The sequence below is a fragment of the Cuculus canorus genome, chromosome 12 (assembly GCF_017976375.1).
Source record: "Cuculus canorus isolate bCucCan1 chromosome 12, bCucCan1.pri, whole genome shotgun sequence".
Lineage (NCBI taxonomy): Eukaryota > Metazoa > Chordata > Aves > Cuculiformes > Cuculidae > Cuculus > Cuculus canorus.
In genome coordinates this window covers 19,366,673-19,386,554 of record NC_071412.1, presented here as the reverse complement: position 1 = coordinate 19,386,554, position 19,882 = coordinate 19,366,673, and the positions used below count along the sequence as shown (strand labels likewise).

The 19,882-nt window shown below is 42.0% G+C and overlaps 2 protein-coding genes across 3 annotated transcripts; one reads left to right on the top strand and one right to left on the bottom strand.

The window, feature by feature from the left end:
• Nucleotides 1–1,261: 1,261 nt before the first annotated feature.
• Nucleotides 1,262–10,990, top strand: LACTB (lactamase beta). Of its 2 annotated transcripts, XM_054077631.1 has the most exons (8): nucleotides 1,262–1,460; nucleotides 2,762–2,894; nucleotides 3,625–3,877; nucleotides 6,928–6,994; nucleotides 7,117–7,307; nucleotides 7,657–7,996; nucleotides 9,621–9,786; nucleotides 10,068–10,990. In XM_054077631.1, the coding sequence occupies exons 5-8, from the start codon at nucleotides 7,170–7,172 to the stop codon at nucleotides 10,609–10,611; spliced, it is 1,188 nt and encodes a 395-aa protein (XP_053933606.1). In that variant the 5' UTR covers nucleotides 1,262–1,460; nucleotides 2,762–2,894; nucleotides 3,625–3,877; nucleotides 6,928–6,994; nucleotides 7,117–7,169; the 3' UTR covers nucleotides 10,612–10,990. The 2 variants fall into 2 exon arrangements, with proteins under 2 accessions (XP_053933606.1, XP_053933605.1); XM_054077630.1 differs by lacking the exons at nucleotides 1,262–1,460; nucleotides 2,762–2,894; nucleotides 3,625–3,877 and adding an exon at nucleotides 5,727–5,913.
• Nucleotides 10,991–11,127: 137 nt separating this feature from the next.
• Nucleotides 11,128–18,640, bottom strand: RPS27L (ribosomal protein S27 like). The gene is made up of 4 exons (XM_054077632.1): nucleotides 18,523–18,640; nucleotides 18,253–18,361; nucleotides 15,530–15,640; nucleotides 11,128–14,441 (listed from the first exon to the last, which is right to left on the bottom strand). Exons 1-4 carry the CDS (start codon nucleotides 18,526–18,528, stop codon nucleotides 14,413–14,415), a joined length of 255 nt encoding a protein of 84 aa, XP_053933607.1. The 5' UTR covers nucleotides 18,529–18,640; the 3' UTR covers nucleotides 11,128–14,412.
• Nucleotides 18,641–19,882: the final 1,242 nt, after the last annotated feature.

Below are 19,882 nucleotides of genomic sequence, written 5' to 3'. Positions count from 1 at the left end.
GAGGTAGTTACCACCCAACTGTGAGGAGCTCTTAGAGCAGCAAGCCAGAAGGCTTTCCTAAGTGCCTGCACTTCCTAATTGTATGAGCTTCAGAATGGTACCTTATGGTTAATAATATATTTTAGCTTTTCTGTGTTTTACACCTTCTGTGATTAGGTTGCTTTGAAGCAGCATACTTCTGTTTGAAAAGATACACTTGGAAAAGTCCAATGCTTGATGCTGTCTGGTGCCTGTTGCGTGGTGTGACCAGCGGTTATGGAAGCCTTCCATTTTCCATGCGGTTGTACCTCTGCCCGCTGAGGGGGCAGAAATGCTGGAGAGGGGAAAAAGTTTTACCCAGCAACTGAATTCTCATTACAAATGTGAAACCATTCTCAGGGACAAAATTGTTCAGTCCTCTCTGTGCTTTGTTTTCTACCAGGAGAGTCTGTTGCCTGGAGAATAACTTAAGCAAAAACAGGAAATAATTTTCTATGGTTTTATGGGGGATTTTTTGGTTGGGGTTTTTTTTTGAGGGGGGGGGAGTCAGTTTTTTTTTCCCATACTGATGTATTTCACAAATGTTCCTTCATTACTTACATTCAGGTGGAGACAATTATTTTTTCCTCTGAGTCCCAAGAGATTTAAAGTAGGCCCTAAGTTAAAAGTATGAGGAAATCACCACTGGGAAACTGGAGTTTCAAAACTAATGTTTTTGCAAAGAAGAAAAAGAAATGTGCACACCATTTGGCTGGTCGGTAACCATAGCATGGTCTTCTCAGCATTCCTTTCCCTGACATGCAAAATATTTCCCAAACGCCCATGCTATTGTTTCTAGGAACTGTATCAGACTGCATGCAACTCTAAAATTAAGCTGGTAATAATGTGGCACTGTAAAATGCCTTCATATTCTATATTATTGGAAGTAAACAATCCCCTAGTGACACATCCTGACTACACAGGAAGAGAGAGTAAATTAAGGAGAGTTATGTTCCTTTTATGGGGTGTGTTGGGGAAAAAAAAGCCACCATGAAAATTCAGCAACTTGTGGTGCTGCACAAGTCTCCAGGTGAGTGCTGCTGCTTGGGGGGCAAGGCCAGCCCTGCTGGCCTCCAGGCTGAGCTTGAGGACCACCACTGCCGCCCTGCCTGTTAACTGGTGATGGACACGGCACAACTGTGCTGCTGCTGTGGCCACAGCAAGATCAGTGTGTCCTTGTAGTGCTGAAACACACGGTTAACTAATCTCCCCAAGAGTTAAGATTGACAAATATCTGAATCATAGTCCAAGCAGAGCTGATGATAAACATGTTGATTTTAGGCTCTAAAGCTTCACTATTTTTAATGTTGCTTTTTATCCTACATGCTCAAAGATTTGTTCCTGATTAATGTTTCTCAGCTAAGTTGTTGAAGAATTCACCCACCCGTGACCTTTGTTTGGAAGAAAAAATACAGGAAAGATTTTAATCTTTAAATAAAGCTGTGAGTATGCACCTATTTACGTACCTTTTGGGGAAGGGATGGGTTTTTGGCTGGTTCTGACTGTTCTAGCATATAAGATTGTTGGTGCACATTGGTAGGGTTCGCACTGTTACTGGAACATTCACTGTAATCATGCAGGTGTCACCTTACTTGATAAGCAAATAATAATGCTCTGAGAACTGCTGTACTGACCAAGACCAAACAAAAAATAGACTTAAGTGAGGAATCTGTAATAACAACTCAGTTCAGTAAACTTGGGACAACCAAGAGAGATCCCTCTGCACTGGAACCACCCCTTTTGCTAACAACCGCTTAATCCAATAAGGTTTCTCACTGCCATCTACTGTACAAATGCTTCAGGCCAGAGAGAAATGAAAATTCTGTCGCCTGGTTCTCACGTAAATTAAATTGCTCCTGGAAGAGGAGAGAGAGAAAGTAGAGCTTGATTCCTCTCTAAACGTTCCCTTTATTTGTCATCTTTTCAAATTCAGAAATAATTTGTTTTTTAAAAACCTTTCCTATACTGACAGTAGGAACATCAGATGTGATCAAGAGAATCATTATTCCTTTACTCTTCTTATGTTCCATCAACATCAGTTTCCCCTATATCTAGCTATACAAACATTCATAAGAGTATTTTTTTATTCTGTTTTTCTATTTTTCTTCATTTTATCTAGCACAGATATAAATTACTGTCCTTTTTGACAATTCTAGCTTTTGTCTGTTAATTATTTTCCATTAGATTCAACGTTTTTAGATCCAGAAGTCTTTGTAAAACTGACAATCTTTGATTATTGGAATTCAGTTGGAATAATTGGAATCCATTGGATTAATGGATTAATTAATTTCATTGTTTCACAATAAATCCAAACAAAGAAAACCAAGGAGTTTCCTTACATAGTTACTTCCTATATTTTTAAAAGCCCCTTCTTTCAAACTTTTCAATTTCAATGGAAATGTTAAATTTAGGGGCATGCCACTGTAGAATTTTGCCAGAAAAGCAAATGAGGTCATCATAGCAAAAATACTGAGATCGAAGTCCAGACCTACAAGCAGGAACAGCCCTAATAACATCTGGTAAACATTGCTGAGACATTAGAATCTACAAAAGCACTTGCAGAAATAGAGAAGCACTGACAGAAGCGATGAAGTTGTTTTCAAAATGCCTGTAGATTTATTTTATTGAAAGATCCGTGTTTTAGGAAATACTGACGAAGCCTCACGATTTGCAAATGCCCGACGTTTCCACTTACTGCTGACTACCAGCAGCAGAATGAGCACGTTGCATCTTCTCTTGGCAGGCAGCACCACTGCAGAGTGGTATAAACGCTACTGGCCGCCTTCTTGCTGATCCCCAGCTCACATCCTAACAGTACTATGAAAAAGCCAGTGAACACAGTAGTGTACAACAAGAGCGAGACTGGTACTAGATTTGTAAGTACTTTGGTTTAAAGTCTCACGTTATTGAGCTTTCGGTGTGTTTTGTCTTACTCAAGGCCCTTAAAGGATTCTTGATGTTGGGATTCTAAAGTAAGCCCACGTTGATGTGAGTGAGCACAGCCTGCTTTGCGGAGAAATCTGTTGTGTCACATCGTTCTTTATCATCCCCATAAGGCATATTCTTCGCACAGGCTTTTCAAATCTGGTAAGGACAACTTGGCAGGGAGGCAGAGCAGAGGAATAGTCAGCTGGTTTAGTGCCTAACTGCGCAGAGGGGTCTCCGGCTGGACTTTTCTGTCTGTCTTCCCTGAGGAAGATGGATTACAGCTGAGAGTCCTTGCCTGTACTTCTGAGTAATTGATGGGATGAGGATGGGAGAAGAATGTTGGGGATTTTTTGTTAAATTTAGAGTTGGATCAGCCCAGTGCTTGCTGCCCTCATTTTCTGTTGCTATCCCTGGGAGCAGAAAATTCTCAAAACCTTTTAAGCCTGATATCTCAAATCAAAGTTAACAAAACCAGCATCTTGGAGGAAGGTAAAACAAGAGCAGGACATGTTGTGCTACTGGATTTAACACAAAACTTTTCATTAGGACAATCAGAGAAAAATGGCAAGAGCTGTTTCTGGCTTAGGCCCATTCAAAAGTGTGATGCCAAAGAGTGTTTGTTCCTACTGAGCAGGTTAATGTAAGAATGCAGAGGCTCCTGCTGTAAAATGTTCCCAGAGACAGTTCAACACAGTGGAAATGAGTTATGAGAAAGTAGATACAGCGTCTTGTACCAGTCGGGTACAAAGTTGTACTGTGATAAGCAATGGAGTTTTATTGAGAAAATACTAATGAGAAGTAAATGCCTGCAGTGGAAAGTGTAGCATCTGGTCTGCATTTGACTTCACACATGAAAGCTGTTTGGCCTGACTTCCTGCCAAATCCCGCAGTTGCTGAGATCAGTGGACATGAAGGAGATTGAACTCCCTAGGTTAGTAGCTCAGTTTTCTCCTAGCATGTGTGGAGTTCTAAAAGCTCACCACTTTTGCTTACATGGACAGCCCTTTTTGGGTTTTTCTTTGGGAGTTTTTAAGCTGTCCTTTCTTAACATTTGTAGCACTTATAGAGTGGCTATTATTAAAGGTTGTTTGCTGTTACTCAAGAATCCTTCAACATGTACACATTGGGGTTTTAACTCATTGTCTAAATGCACGGGAATATCTCCAAGAAAGAAATAGCAAACTCCTGCACAATCCATCAAACTGGGCACTGTGGGCTTTCTGCATGTGCATCTTTCTGTGTTGTGAAGTAATGATTACATCCTGGTCTCTGTATTTGTGATTTGCATGGTGTAAGGTCCTTAGAACACAGTTCAGGCTGCCCAAGGCCCATCCAACCTGGTCTTGAACACCTCCAAGGAGGGGGCAGCAACAACTCTCCTGGGCAACCTGTGCCAGTGTCTCACCACCCTCACGTAAAGAATTTCTTCCTAATATCTAGTCTAAATCTTTCCCCTCCAATTTAAAGCCATTCTACCTCGTCCTATCTCTCTATGCCCTTGTAAAAAGTCCCTCCCCAGCTTTCTTGTAGCCTCTTTCAGTACTGGATGCTGCTCTAAGGTCTCCCTGGAGCCTTTTCTTCTCCAAGGTGAACAACCCCAACTCTCTCAGCCTGGCCTCATAGCGGATATGTTCCAGCCCTCAGACCATCTTTGTAGCCGTCCTCTGGGCCCTTTCCAACAGTTCCATAATTTTCTTATGTTGATTCCAGAACTGGACACAGTACTCCAGATGAGATCTCACCAGAGAGGAATAGAGGGGCAGAATGGATGCAGCTCAGGACACAGTTGGCCTTCTGGGCTGTGAGGGCACATTGCTGGCTCATGTCGAGCTTCTCATCAATAGTTTCGGTTGGAAGGGACTTCAAAGCCCATCCAGTTCCACACCCTGCCATGAGCAGGCACTCTCCTACTGGATCAGGATGCTCCAAGCCCCATCCAACCTGGCCTTGAACACCTCCAGGGATAAGGCACCCACGACCTCCCTGGGCAACCTGGGCCAGGGCCTCCTCACCCTCATGGTGAAGAAATTCCTCCTAAAAAACACCATGGCTTGAAGCATCCCTCACCTCCTCTCCTGCCTTTTCTTGCACACCCATGCAATGCGGTGTGAGAAACACTTATTCACTGGTAAAATATTGAAAGGGACGAAGTCTTTAAAGCAAAGGCAATAATATTTTTATTTTACAATTCAACGCTGAATCGGATGCCCTTCTAAAAAAAACCATCCCATCTTACAAAAGCAGTGGCTGTATATAGTAGTTTTAGACACAGAACCGTTTAAATTCTCAATGTTTGAGAGACTCCCTTCAGGTTATCTCTTGACCTAAACCAACTGCATCTTAGAGGCCAACTAAGCATATCAATAAATTGTTGCAGCCCCAAGACAGGTTATCTCATGACATAAACCAGCTACATTTTATAAGACAACTAAGCATATTAATAAATTCTTGTAGCCCTAAAACAGGTTATTTCTTGACTTAAACCAGCTACATCTTACAAGACAACTGAGCAGATCAATAAATTCTCACAGCCCTGAGACAGGTTCTCTCTTGACCTAACCCGGCCAGATTTATAGGATGAGATAATTAAGTTTTGCTGCAGCTGTTTTGTATGTTTATCAATTAATTCTTACAGCGGGTTGATGCCGGCTGGCTCTGCCGGGGCCGCTCCGGTGCGGGGAGGAGTAACGAGCTGGGATGGAGGGATGACCCGGGATGCAGCGATGAAGGGGCCCCGCGGCGCTCGATGCGCTCGGCGGCGGCGCTCGATGCGCTCGGCGCGCGGCCGGCGCTGCCTGGGCGGCCATGGCGGCGCTGTGGCGGGCGGCGAGGCGCTGCGGCCCGGCCCTGGCGCTGGGGGCCGCGCTGGTGCAGCCGAGGGCCGCGAACGGTGAGGGGCGGGACGGGCCCCCGCGGGGCTTCGGAGCCGCCATCGAGCGTGGCCGGGACCTGCTGCGGAGGATCAAGGTGCGCCCCGGGCCGGCCGAGGAGGAGCCGAGCTCTTCGGGGGCCGCGGGGGGGAGGGCGTTCTGCGCTCTTTGGGGGCTTTTCTGGTGCGAGGGAGAGCGGCCCTGAGGAGGGGCCGGTGGGCGAGGAGCTCGGCTTGAGCCGGCAGTGCTCGCAGTCCAGAAACCAACTGTGTCCTGGACTGCATCCAAAGCAGCGGGGCCAGCAGGGGAGGGGGCGATTCTGCCCCTCTGCTCCTCTCTGGTGACGCCCCACCCAGAGTATTGTGTCCAGCTCTGGAGTCTTCAGCATAAGAAGGAGATGGAGCTGTTGGAGCGGGTCCAGAGGAGGCTACAAGGATGATCCGAGGGCTGGAGCACCTCCCGGACGAGGACAGGCTGAGAGAGTTGGGGTTGTTCAGCCTGGAGAAGGCTCCCAGGAGACCTTAGAGCACGTTCCAGCACCTGAAGGGGCTACAGGAAAGCTGGGGAGGGGCTGTGCACAAAGGCTTGTGGGGATAGGATGAGGGGGAACGGGTATAAACTGGAGAGGGGCAGATTTAGACTGGGCGTAAGGAGGAATTTCTTCCCCATGAGGGTGGTGAGGCCCTGGCCCAGGTTGCCCAGGGAAGCTGTGGCTGCGCCATCCCTGGAGGTGTTCAAGGCCAGGTTGGATGGGCCTTGGGCAGCCTGAGCCAGTGGGAGGTGTCCCTTCCTGTGACAGCGGGTGGAACTGGATGAGCTTTAAGGTCCCTTCCAACCCAAACTACTCTATGATTCTGTTGCATGGCCCGATTGCCAATTTAGTTAGATTGTTAATGAACTTACTTAATTTAAATTGTTATTGTTATATATATTTTTCTCAGTTGCTTTTTTAAAATATTTGCTTTTTGAAAGCAGTTTGTCAGCCCAACTAGTGTGTAACAGTATGCAGGTGTGTCTGTAGAATTGCTTTTGCATCTTAGAGTTTGGAAGAAGATGTCTTTTTACTGTCAAGATCCTTCCTAATGTCTTCTGTCCATTTTTTATTTAACAGGATGAAGCAGGAATCCCAGGTATACTCGTTGGAGTCTCTGTAGATGGTAAAGAAGTCTGGTCAGAAGGTGAGTGTGTGGGAGTGGTAGCTGTGAGTGCTGATGGGAATCATGGAGTGAGTCATAGAATGGTTTCATAGAATCATGTCTCTATGCACAGTATTTACCACAGTGTTTTTGGTTTTTTAAAGGTTTGGGTTATGCTGACGTTGAGAATCGTGTAGAATGCAAGCCGGAGACGGTCATGCGGATAGCTAGTATTAGCAAGTGTCTTACAATGATGGCTGTTGCTAAATTGTGGGAAGAGGGAAAGCTGGATTTAGATGCTCCAGTGCAGAAATATGTCCCTGAATTCCCAGAAAAAGTCTATGAGGGTGAAAAGGTATGTAGCTGTTTATTGGAAACACTTTTGAAATTTTGTTCCTGTCACGGCACAGCCGTATGTGCACAGGTGCCTGCATCTGGATCTATTCCTGTAAAACACCAAAAATCATTGAGGCAATTACTGACATTTGCTGTCTGAAAAAGCAACGCTGGAAATTCGGATCTTAAGTTTTATATCGTATGTTTTGTGCACTTATATGTGTATATACTTTAAATAGAGTTTGATGCATGATATTTACATCTTTGTCTGTTCCTCCTGATGTTGAATTTTATTTTTCTGTTGATTTAGTGTGCATTATATCTTTAATGAAGAGAGCTCATGTTTAAATATTGTCCTTCCTACCTAGGTTACTATTACTACACGGCTGTTGCTTTCACACTTGAGTGGGATTCGTCACTATGAAAAAGATATTACAAAAGTAAAGGAAGAAAAGGAAAAGGCAAACAGAGCACTCAAACTAACAAAAACCTGTCAGGATAAAGAACAAAAAGAAAAAGAAGGCAGAGGGACTGAAAAGACAGAGTCTGTCAAACCGAAGAAGGATCGTGAAAGTGAGGTAAAAAGCCAAAAACCTGGCAGGAAAGACAAGGAATTTGATCAAGAAGAGTATTATTTGAAGGAAAAATTTGAAAGTGTGATTGAATCACTGAAGATATTTAAGAATGATCCTTTATTCTTTAAACCAGGTGAGTTTATATTCATTTAGACCGAAATGTGCTCTTTTGGTGAAATTTTTGTCTTAAGCTGGTTTAGGTGCACTGAGGATAATTGAGTCCAGTGAAGATTGTGTGGGGTTTTTCTTCTGTTTTGCTTCCTCTGCCCCTTTTTATTTTTCTTCTTGTGTCCCATTAAAAACACAATAGAGAAGTATTTGTGCTGTTCTGCACAAACCATCTGGTCATGTCATTGTCTTAAAACTGACTTAACTTCTGAAGAGTGCACTGATGAGGATTTTATCAGTTCAGTTTTAGGTAACAGCCCTGTCTAGATACCTTTACCAATCTACTGACTCAAAGAATTATGCTTATGTAGGTACCTTCTAATAGTGTATCTGTACCATAATTCAGCAAGTTCAAAACATGATGTAGTCAAGACTTAAAAGGGAGTAAAAGAGTCACAGAAAATGCGGGGGAGAAGAGAAAGTGGGCACTCAGGTAGAAATTACACTTTTCTGCTAGGAGCTCTAAGTAGTGCAGTAAGTGCTTTGAAAGATCCCAGTTACTGAATTTATAAATGCTAAAGCAGATTATAATTTTGGTAACAAATTTGTATCTACAAGGTATTTTGTAAACAGATCCCAACATGCTGTCTTCATGCTCTGGGCATTCGAGATATGAACCAAAAGAAAAAACGTTTAGTGAGGCATTAAACGAGACCTAAAAAGAAATCTACAGAAAGACCATAGAATCACGGAATTGTTGAGGGCTTTTTATTGTTGGAATTATTTGAGTTAATTTTAGAGAGGACTTTGAGGAACTTCAGGCATAAGCTCTAAATGAGTCAGGTTAATAAGCAAATGGTATGTGTTGCTGATAAACAGCAAGTAGTGTCTGTTTAAGGGGAGAGGAGTGGAAGGGGGAGATGTTAAACACAGTCCTGAAGAGTTCTAGGAACTGTTTTGAGTAAGAGATCTCCGGACTGTAGGCAGTTCGGCAGTTGCTTGATATGTAGATGTTTCATAAAAGGTAGCACAGGAATGAGATTTTTAAAACTGAAGCTTTGTTTTATAAGTAAATTATATTAATATACATGATAGCATTCATGTAGTCTTTCAGGGTATTGTAGAACTAGAAAACTAGAGCTAGAAACATTGTGATAAAGTGATCAAGACTTTTGAAGCCTTTGAGTGAATACTACCCTTCTCTTTCCATCTCTAGGGTACAGACACACAAACAAGTCACAGTAGGTCAGCATCTTTTAAGATGTAGTTTTATGGTTTGCTTCAGCTTTCCAAATCCAGACACCCTTGTTAGAACTGGTGAATCTTGTGGAAAGGGTCTTAAGTTCAGTCTTTGCATCTTGGCACGGAACGTGGCAGTACACGCAGGTCCCTGAAGATTTTGTAGTGCTGTTCTCAGTGCTATTCATAGCAGTCATCTGTGTTTGAATTTCATAGGGCCCAGTATCATAAGCTTGTGATTCATGTCATATTAAAATGGGGGTGGAGAAGGGAATGTTTTAATTGATTATTAATTGTTATATATAGTTTTATTTGCTTGTTTGATTACTTAGCCTTTATCGTTAAGATTCTATTTAAGCATCTTGCAGCTAACTCTTTTTTTTTCACCTTTCTCAATGGGCTTCTTCAAGGCAGTCAGTTCCTGTATTCAACGTACGGCTTTACTCTCTTAAGCGCTGTTGTGGAGAGAGTTTCGGGACAAAAATTCACAGATTACATGCTAAAAATGTTTCGTGATTTGGATATGCCATCAACCGTACTAGATGACAATGAAGCACTGATATATAACAGAGCAAGGTAAACAAGGATGAAACTTTTCTTTCTCCACAACAATTATTGCGCTTCCTATCTCTGTTAAGCCAACTGAAATAAGAATGTGTGAAGGTTTTTTTTCAGGATTTTAAATGAAGTGATTTTTCTGCAAGAAATATATGTAAGAAAAATATGTTTTTAAAAATTCTCAAGTGTGTTGTGAGAACAAGCTAATACGTGCGCCGTTTGCTCTTTTGATATAAGGCAGCTTAAAATAGCTGTACGTAGTATCTGAAAATGACAAGTTGAATTTCCTTGAATTCTAGGTGTTACGTGTACAACAAAAAGGGACGGCTGGTAAATGCACCCTTTGTGGACAACTCCTACAAGTGGGCTGGTGGTGGCTTTCTGTCGTCAGTAGGTGACCTCCTGAAATTTGGAAATGCCTTGCTATACAGTTATCAAGCCGGACAGTTTAAAAACAATAATGGCCAACTTCTTCCTGGGTACCTTAAACCAGACACGGTCGCGATGATGTGGACTCCAGTGCCAAAAACGGAAGTATCATGGGACAGGGACGGTAAATACGCAATGGCTTGGGCTGTAGTAGAGAAAAAACAACAATGTGGCTGTTGCAGGCAGCAGAGACACTATGCGTCGCATACCGGTGGTGCGGTGGGGGCAAGCAGTGTCCTCCTCATTCTTCCCGAAGAGCTGGACTCAGAAGCTGTAGACACCGGGCTGGTGGCACCGCCTAGAGGAGTGGTTGTCAGTATTATCTGTAATATGCAATCGGTGTCACTCAACAGCACCGCCTTAAAGATCGCAAGGGAATTTGATAAAGAAAGAGGGGCACAATATACAGAGTAAGAAAAGAGATATGTGTAACTGAACTCACTGTATTGAAATGTGGAAAACAAATGGAGATGGGTGTAATTGGGCTCCGAAAATACTAAGAGTACATCAAGAAAAAGCATAAAAATTTCACTTAATTAACTTCTGCTAGTGGTGCTAAACTTAGGTGTAACTGGGATTCATCTCAGGGAAGTTCTTGACTTACAAAAAAGGAGAATGTAACAGTCCACTTTCACTCCCTGTTATACTTGTGTAAATTACCGTTATATTAGCAGGCGTTTTTTCTCACCCGGTCAAGCACTGACCAAGATTAAAACTAGCATTGGTTTCTAGCACTGAGAAGTACAGCAAGCGATCTACCTTAAATGTTAAACTTTTGAAAAATTTAACATCTTGGTTTGAGCACACAAAGACGTAATTCATTATTCTCACAGTTCCAGTCTGCCAAAACTGTTCAGTATTGCTTTTTAAACAAAAATTGTTTTACTGTTGACTTTTATATTTTTACATAGTGCTTTTATTATTTACTTAAAAAAGCAAAAAAAAACCATGACAAAACCCAGATCTACCTCCAGAATGCAGGTTTATACCAGAAGTATGTTTCTGTCCGAGCTGTGGATTGTTAAGAATTAGGAAAGAATCAAGCTAGACTAATGTAAGTAAAAATATTTTTGTTGTTTAGATGTTCTCTTCCATTTTTTTATTGGACACAGAATGTGTGAAACTAGTTTGCTGTGAAATAAGGTTATTATGCCTGAATTCCACAACATAGTGAGCTGTTGAACTGTCTCATTGTTTTTGAGGGATACACACATTCTAGCTAACTTTGGTAGCTAGAAATGGCACTGTAGTCGTTACTGTAGATATTCCTTTACATACAGCAATTGGGAACTCAAATAATGCAATAAAATTTCAGGCCCATTCTTGAAGCCAGCAGAAGTCTCACAAACTTTGAGAGGTTTTTTTTGAAAACCATCCTTTTTTTCCATTTGGAGACCTGCCTCAAGGAGGTGCTTTTGCACAAGGTTGAAAGAGCAATTGTGAGAGTTCTAAAGAAGCGTTTTACTTCAGTTTTACTATAGGAATACAATAATAATTGATTATATTAATTCCATAATGGTGTGGAAGATCTTGGTGACTGCCAAGATTTAGCCCCACCTCACTTTCCCAGCAGTTATATCAGACAGCATTTCCAGGCTCAGACAACCCCAAATCTCCTTCAAGGCAGGTTTGAGTAACATCCCTGTACTGTTCAGCAGCTCAGCTTCTCTGAGTTAAGGAGCGGGATGTCTCACATAGCAGCTAGCAGAAGACAGCCTTAACTTGCTTCTTTCCCAAATTAGTGCTTTTGGTATTGACTTCGTAGTTGTTACCTGCTCTGTGATGGAACAACTTGCTGTCATCCCTGTTCCCAGTGTGGCATGAAAACATTCATTACCCAAGACTGAGAAGCCAGGAAATTTAATATTTTGAGATGTGAGTGTTTACTTACATTTTTAATTGAAGCTAGCAGGACTGCTATAGTATTCGTCATTATTACAACCATTCTTGTGCCTTAAAACAGTAAAAGCTAAACTAATTGCTCATGTTTTCTGGCCCACTCACCAAAATTTCACTTTTTTATTCATTAATAATGCTTTGGTTTTATCTCAAGAATATCAAATCAGTAGAGACAACACAGAGAACCTTTCTGAACAAAATTTAATTTGTTCAGGCAGTAAATTATCTACTCTTCCACTGAAGTCATTGATATTGTTTGACAGTTCCAATACAGAAGTACTGGAGGTGAGCGTCTTCTACAATAGCAGCGGGTTTTTTTTCCAGTCTTGAGCACCTCCTGGCTGGATAAGCAGGCAGCAGCAGCAGGAGTCATTGCCCGCTTCACACAGGGAACAAGAGTAAGTGGTTCTCAGTTGAATAGAAATGACCAAATACAATGTCTTAAATATAGAAAGTCAGAAAAGTGACACTATTATAGGATTTATAACATACTGTTCCTGTTTGATACATCTGGTTTGCAAATGGTATTCATTGTTCTTGAAAACCATTTTGCATCCTTGGGAGAAAACAAGTATCACTCACTGACCATAGTGTTTGGGTTTAGACAAAGATTCAGAACGTATTATAGAAAGTGTAGGTTTACCATTACGCTTGTCTGTATATGACCAAACACCAATAAATAAATAAAAAGTATTGGAAGTATGTATGAAAGTGAAGAACGTGAAGAAAGTGAAGTTTAACCACCAACTTTTTATATGCATACTGTGTTCTTTATACTGTACCTCCCATAGCTTAAGGCTTTTAAAAAGCCTCTTTTTGTCACATGTACAGTATTGGAGATGCTGTGATGTCTAAATTTCAGCTTCCAGTACTTGGAACAAAATGGGTCACTTTCTCTGATTTGGTATTTACATCAACTTGAGTTTGTATTGTTTAGGGTGGAGGAAGAAAAGGAAGAAAAGTATGTTAGACCAGGAGTCAATCTAGCCTTAGCACATGTATGCAGCTCATGAGTGAATTAGTATTGCTACTTGGATCCTTCCTCTGAAACCAGTTACTCAATGGACTGGCGTAAAGTGTGGGAAACTGGTCAATTAAGAGCAGCTTTCATGATAAACTTGCTCTTAATTGTGCAAACAGTATGGCTTTGACATACTAAAACTGTGCTTTTCTTAAAAGGCATGTATATGAAATTGATGCATCTATTTCTGTATCAAACACCTACTTTTTGCATCTGGCAGTTATAAATGTTCACTGTTTGAATTAACTGAAATAAAACTTATATTGCAAATGCAACAAATTGTAATATTGGTTTTTGCAGGTTTTCTTATTGACTAGAAACAAAAGTTTTAAAAGTCATTAAAAGAATACAGGTTAAATAGAATTTTCCAACAATAATGAGCTCGAAACACCCGATACTTTAGAACAATGTTGATACAGAACTTGAAGTAAGATACACGTAGGACTTTGAATGTTTTCTCGTGTGGTTTTTTTTTTCTAAATCCTCTTTTTATCGTATCATTATTATTATGGCTTTTAGCTAAAATTCCTGTTTCTTCATTGCAAAATGTTAATAGTTTAATGTCAGTATGTAATAATGGAAATATTCATGGTTTTGCTGAACTAGCTTTTTTAATGACTGGATACTGTTCCCAGCTGTTAACATAGTGTGCTGACCCTAGTGTTGCTTCCATACCATATGCCTTCTCTCTACTGAATGCTTTTAGCATTTTGCAAAAGACTTTTTTTTTAATAGACATTTCAGTATAAATATCAAAACTGCAGTTTTGAGACCAGGTCAGAGGGAGGGGAAACCAAGCATTCCAGAAAACCAGCTGAATGTGAGTAACTTCATATTTTTATTTATCATCACATAACACAGTAAAGGGTCTAAAGCAATCTTGAAAGCAAATGAGCCATTTTAACTCTATCTAATAGCTTTTGCAGCCCTTGCAGTTATAAAGTATACAAAATGCATTCTCGCAGCAATTTGTGTCACTGTATGCATTGCGCTGCTGTAGCTGATGATTAACAAGGAGAACAATGCACCAAGTCCAAGGTTTTTTCCTATTAAATGACACCACCCAATTAACAATACACTCTTCAAAAGTAAAATTATAAAAATAGAGCTCAATTGTCTGCAAACGTGCAGGAAAAATTTGCACTTCAAATCATTTATTGAAAAAGAGATTCCAGCTCATTAGTCAGTCACCGGAAGTATGTAATTTTTACAAAATCAGTCATAATTACATTGTATTACAGGCATTTTTAAACTGGTAAGGCTTTTGGGAACACAGAAACCACAAGCTGAAGTGTTCAGTGTTGCTTTCTTCTAAACGAACAGCCTGTAAAGAAATCACGAGTATAGACATGAATAGTCCTTAAATTGTTAGACTGTCTGGGAATTTGCCCACCCAACTTAGCAGGAAAACTCATGCAATACATTTCAATTTCATGTACAGTGAAGATTTAGCACTTTGAGTCTTCTCTAATTCAATTACAACAACTTGGCTGTTGTATAATTCGTCTTAAAATAGGGCTAAGGTGTACTGATTCTTCTCTTCCAGATGCCTTTTTAAACTGCAGTCTACTGCTCCATCCCTTACGGATACAAACCCCAAGCTAAAACAGCTGCTAGGAGTGTTGATACCTTTTCAACTGATTCAACAGCCTTACTTCAGGTATTCTGTCCTCATTTAAACTACATCCGTATAGCAGCACAGGATATAAGCAATACTATATGTCATTTGCATACATGTTTACCTCTTATCCTGTAAACAAAATAATAATCCGGATATATAAATAAAAATCTAGATTTGTTTTTATTAATTTCTTCTAGACCTTCAAGTGTTTCCAGTGGTTTTCGTATACCTCAGACACGGGGTTGCATTTCAGGACACTGGTGCTGTACCAGTTACCTGTTAGTGGTTATTTGTTTCCTTATAACTTACACAAAAAAAATTTTGATTAGTAACGTGAGCCAGGGAACTGCCTTACAGCGCTACTGTTTAAAAACAAACAGGCAAGTCACCGCTGACTGACAGTGACACAGAATGGCTTTAGACTGGCAAATGTACGCTACTCCTTTAATGCTGCTTTTTAATGCTCTAAATTTGGCTCAGAATTAAACAGGCAGTATTTATTACAGATAGGCTAAAGAAAATGACAAATCAAAGCACCTAAAATCAAGTGTATCACAGGGTAGCTGCTTAGCTGCCTGGTATATCTGTAAAGCCATTTAAAAACAAGAATACGAAGAAAAATGTGCAATTCAGGGCCCATTCACAATGTTTTCACTGGCCAACTCTATGTAATTTGCAAGATAAGCGGTCCAGTATGTTTTCAAAATCAAACCTAAAATATTTTCAGGCTATAAATACATAAGTGCATATATGTAAGCGGAATATTTAGGCTGCTAAACATTATCCCTTACCTTCTGTGAGCCTGGCTTTGCCCCCAGTAGGCTGACACAGGACAGTTGAGCATCCTACACACAAAACTACTGTCTGAGCATGGCTGAACACGGTGGTGATCTTGTAGCATCCTGGAAAAGAGCATTACTGAACTTTCCATGGAGTATTTCTAGCGTGATTTTTAATTGTCTGTGTAATGGAATCAGACACTTTAAATACACTTGTCCAAAAATGGCTCTATACTTCATTACACAGCACGCCAAGTAAAACAAAGCAAAATGTGGTTACTGTAGTTTGAAGTGCTTGTTTTTACTTTACATGCATACGACAGCAAGTTAGTTAAATGAAACCGTTATGTCTGCCCATATGAAAATCAGCTCAGCCTGATGGCTGACAAGCCCTTACTTGCCTGTAGTGTGTGTCCTGTGAAAAAGTCAAGGAGTTCTAGACTCGCCTTCTGTGCTGAACAGAACCCATCGAGTTAGGGAAATGTTTAACTTGTAATAGTAGAACATTGCTGTTGACAGAGCCTGGCAGCTATGAATATAAACACTGCTGTTCAAATTGGTGTTTGCTTTCTGCTTAATACTTGGTACACATAAGACACGTGCTTGGTTGCATTCCACAAAGCTAGCGTCATATTTAAACAGCAAGACTTGCACAGAAAAGCTTCACGAGTTCCAGATGCAAGAAGCGCCATCAGCAACACATAGTCTACAACTTCTACATTCTGTGCATTAAGAAAGAATGAAATCACTCTTATACATGGCTTAGACAAAGGGATTTTCACTGCTTTTGTTCTTTTCCCTGAAAAGTATTTTCAATAAGTCACGAGGAATTTTTGCAGAGGAAAAAGAAAAACCTATAAAGGAGTTAATCCAGATGTGGATATAGAAAACAGACAAATAAAGGCAACCATGGATTCCATTCTCAGTATGTGCGGGCCACAAAGATAAGACAGAATATATGTTGTGAGTAAGGTCCTCAGAAAGCTCTCGAGCAAGAGAACTATTTGGTAGAGAAAGCTCCTATTAGACAGGATAAGACATTTCTGCTTTGTTTGAATCACAAATAGTAACTGCACAAATCTTTGCAAAAAACCTGCTAACAGCTCGAATTTAACCACAGAAAATGTTGGTTTACACCTAAGGAATGTGAGTTTTGACAATGATTTTTTAACTTTGCGGATTTTGCAGGGAAAGGAGCCTGATCCATGTCAGTAACTAGGCAGCAACTTTGAGCAGCGCTGCATGATGCACAAGGCCAACTGGTATTTTGAGGGCCTGGTGCTTAGAACTCTTACCATTATTGGCGCTCTCCTGCTTTGCTCTATGTATCCCTCAAATTCAATAACCAATTAATCCAACACTAATGAAGACAACCAAGGACCTGCAGGTCTATGTTGACATTAACTGTATCTTAGTATACACCTGCATGTGCACTGGTTTAAAGAAAGTTAAAAAAGACAAAAAATTCTGTGGCTTAGCCTTCAACCATGTATTTTTTTAAGAGTAGCCAGGCTTTATTTTCAATCAGTTTTAATGAATTTACCTCACTTCTAGATGGAAATCAATGTCTTGGAGCTTCTTAGAAATCTAAGCTAACAGAAAGATAAGAAAACCTGAATACAGCAACAGTCCTCTGCTTCTAGTCAGGATGATCGCTATTGTAAGTCTCTGCATTTTCTTACTGCTATGACTTTCTCACATTGCAGTAGTTTCTGGGAGATAAACTACCACGCTTGACCATTTCTGCACCTCAGTATGGATGTGGCTGTGCTGATCAAAGCAGCTGTTCGCTGGGAGAGCACATACTGCTGGAATTATGCTAGATCCCATGGTTTAGAAAAGAGAAGTTTGTTATACAGATGTTTATCAGGGAGTGCTGTGACAGGATATGATGGAATGGTTTGAAGCTGAAGGAGGGGAGATTTAGATGAGAGACTAGGAAGAATTTTCCTGTGAGGGTTAGGGGGGCACAGGCCCAGGTTGCCCAGGGAGGTCGTGGCTGCCCCATTGCTGGAGGTGTTCAAGGCCAGGTTGGATGGGCTTTGGAGCAGCCTGGTCTGGTGGGAGGTGTCCCTGCCCGTGGCAGGCGGTTGGAACTGATGGGCTGTGAGGTCCCTTCTGACCCAAACCATTCTATGACTCTGTTTCTGAGCCAAAGCAATGACATTTATGAAAAGCAGACACAGGCAACACCTTAAATACTATCATAACCCCTGGGTGTCAGCTGGCTTCTTGATGGCAACACGCCACAAGGGCAGCTGTCGATGTGTTCCTCTACACAGAGTCTCAGTACGCCTGCCTGTATCCTTGTGAAAGTTCTTCTGGTTATCTTCCACAATCAACCGAATTACAAAATGGGGAAAACAACACTGTCTTCTATTTGAACCCTGGGCCACAGATGCCTTAAAGCACCCATTTCATGTCACTTATTATATGCAAATGGGGTGGTTTTCTTTTTTCCCCTACTTGCCAGGATTTCATAAAGAAAAAAATAAACAAACCCCAAAAAAATCTCATGCCAGACGGCCAGGAAATTATAAAAATCTGATTATTTAAATTAACTATTGAAAAAGATTGAAAACACTTTATTGTTCAAAAAAACCAAAGCATTATACGGATTTTTCTTTTTCCATTATGGAACAGATAAACCACATTTTGGTTAAAACAAACTGAAAAGAACCTTTTATGAAGCGGAACCGCCCACCCCATCGGTTTGGTCCCTTCTGGGCGTTTACCTGGGCACTTCACATCCATGAAGTAGGAGTTGGGGCTCTGCACCAGCCGTTTCTTCTTGTGCTTCCTGCGCTCGTCCTCCAGGGAGGGGTGCACCAGGTCCTTGGCCAGCTGCGGGCGAGAACGCGCCGCGGGTCACACCGGCGGCTGCCGCAGCGCCCGCTCCGCCCGCCCGCCCTCCCACCCGCACCCCGGGCCCCCCGCGCCCCCCGTCCCGTCCCGAGGGCGGTGTCACCCCGCGGGGAGGCCCCGCGCGCCGCCAAACAACTCACAGGCATGGCCGCCGCCTTCGGGCCGCGCGGCGCTCCGCGGGGATGACGGGGCGGGGCTTGGGGGGTCGGGGGCTTGACTGAGTGGGCCTGGTGGCTCGGGGGCGTGGTTTAGCTATTTGGGGGCGTGGTTTATGTGCTCGGACGTTGGCCTGCGCAGTCAAGGGGCGTGGTTTGCGGGTCGGGGCGGGGCTTATCGGTTCTATCCGGGGGCTGAGCGCCCTCCTAGTCGAAGGGGTTTGCGTGTGCGTTGCAGCGCGGCGCTCGCTGTCACCGCCGTTCTAGAGCTGCTGGAGCTCAGAGACAGTCTCTGCAGCTCTCTCTTCAGGAAATGTGAAAGGACGCAGGTATTTTCAGGTCAGAAATGGAACAGAGAAGCCCCACCGATATTAGATGCTGGCTAAGTTGTCGCTCAGATGTCGTTTGGCACCGAGGGGCGCGTTGTGTGAGGTTGTGCCTCTGCGCGCATCCTTTTGTGTGGAAACCTCACCCCAGTCAAAAAGAGAAATCCAGAATAATTTATGTTAGTTATCATTTGGCCCAGGTTGCCCAGGGAGGTTGTGGCTGCCCCATCCCTGGAGGGGTTCCAGGACAGGTTGGATGGGCCTTGGAGCCCCTGAGCCAGTGGGAGGTGTCCCTGCCCATGGCAGCGGGTGGGACTGGATGGGCTTTGAGGTCCCTTCCAACCGAAGCATTCTATGATTTATGTGTTTAAACTGATCTAGCGGACCTGTGAGAAGCAACAACATTGCTGATAGTGGGAATGAAAACAAAACTCATTTTTCTTTTTTTAGTAAGACACTTTTTCATTAGCCATTAAAATAATTGCAAATATAATCTGTAAAGATTCTTGGAGTTAACTGAATCAAGCATGGAATATTTAAAAGTGTAATTCACTACAAGTCCAGTAAGTGGCACATATAGACCTTTCGAAAATCGCTTAGTAGGGAGGGAGAGCCTTCCAAGCCGTACCACAGGCTGCCTCTAGAGTCGTGCCCTTTTTCAAGAGAGAACTGGTAGATTTAGCAAAAATTACTTTAAAGTTTGCCATGAGCACAGTGAAGATGAAAGTTTTATAGAGGCATAACTTTCTGACAACAATATTCCGAAGGCTGGGATGGCCTTTTCCGTGCTGACACTGTACACAACTTTCAAAGCACGTTCTTCCCACCCAAGGCCCTTACTTTATTCTGCAAAAACAGACCCACGTGCTGTAGTGCCCCAAGTCATTACATTGGTTTTCTTCTTCTCACCATCGCAAACATTGCCTTGTAATATTGTAGTGTTCAGTTAGCATTTTTTCCTTATGTGCGGGAGTGGTGATGACACACAGATAGAGGTATTTTGGAAGTATTTCTTGTTA

Coding starts and splice junctions, on each gene's coding strand:
- LACTB (XM_054077630.1), top strand. CDS start 5,752: ATGGCGGCGCTGTGGCGGGCGGCGAGGCGCTGCGGCCCGGCCCTGGCG. Junction 5,914..6,927: donor ACCTGCTGCGGAGGATCAAG/GTGCGCCCCGGG, acceptor TTTATTTAACAG/GATGAAGCAGGAATCCCAGG. Junction 6,995..7,116: donor TAAAGAAGTCTGGTCAGAAG/GTGAGTGTGTGG, acceptor GGTTTTTTAAAG/GTTTGGGTTATGCTGACGTT.
- RPS27L (XM_054077632.1), bottom strand. Junction 15,641..18,252: donor CATGGATGTGAAGTGCCCAG/GTAAACGCCCAG, acceptor GCTCTTTTCCAG/GATGCTACAAGATCACCACC. Junction 14,442..15,529: donor CAAAGCCAGGCTCACAGAAG/GTAAGGGATAAT, acceptor ATTTCTTTACAG/GCTGTTCGTTTAGAAGAAAG.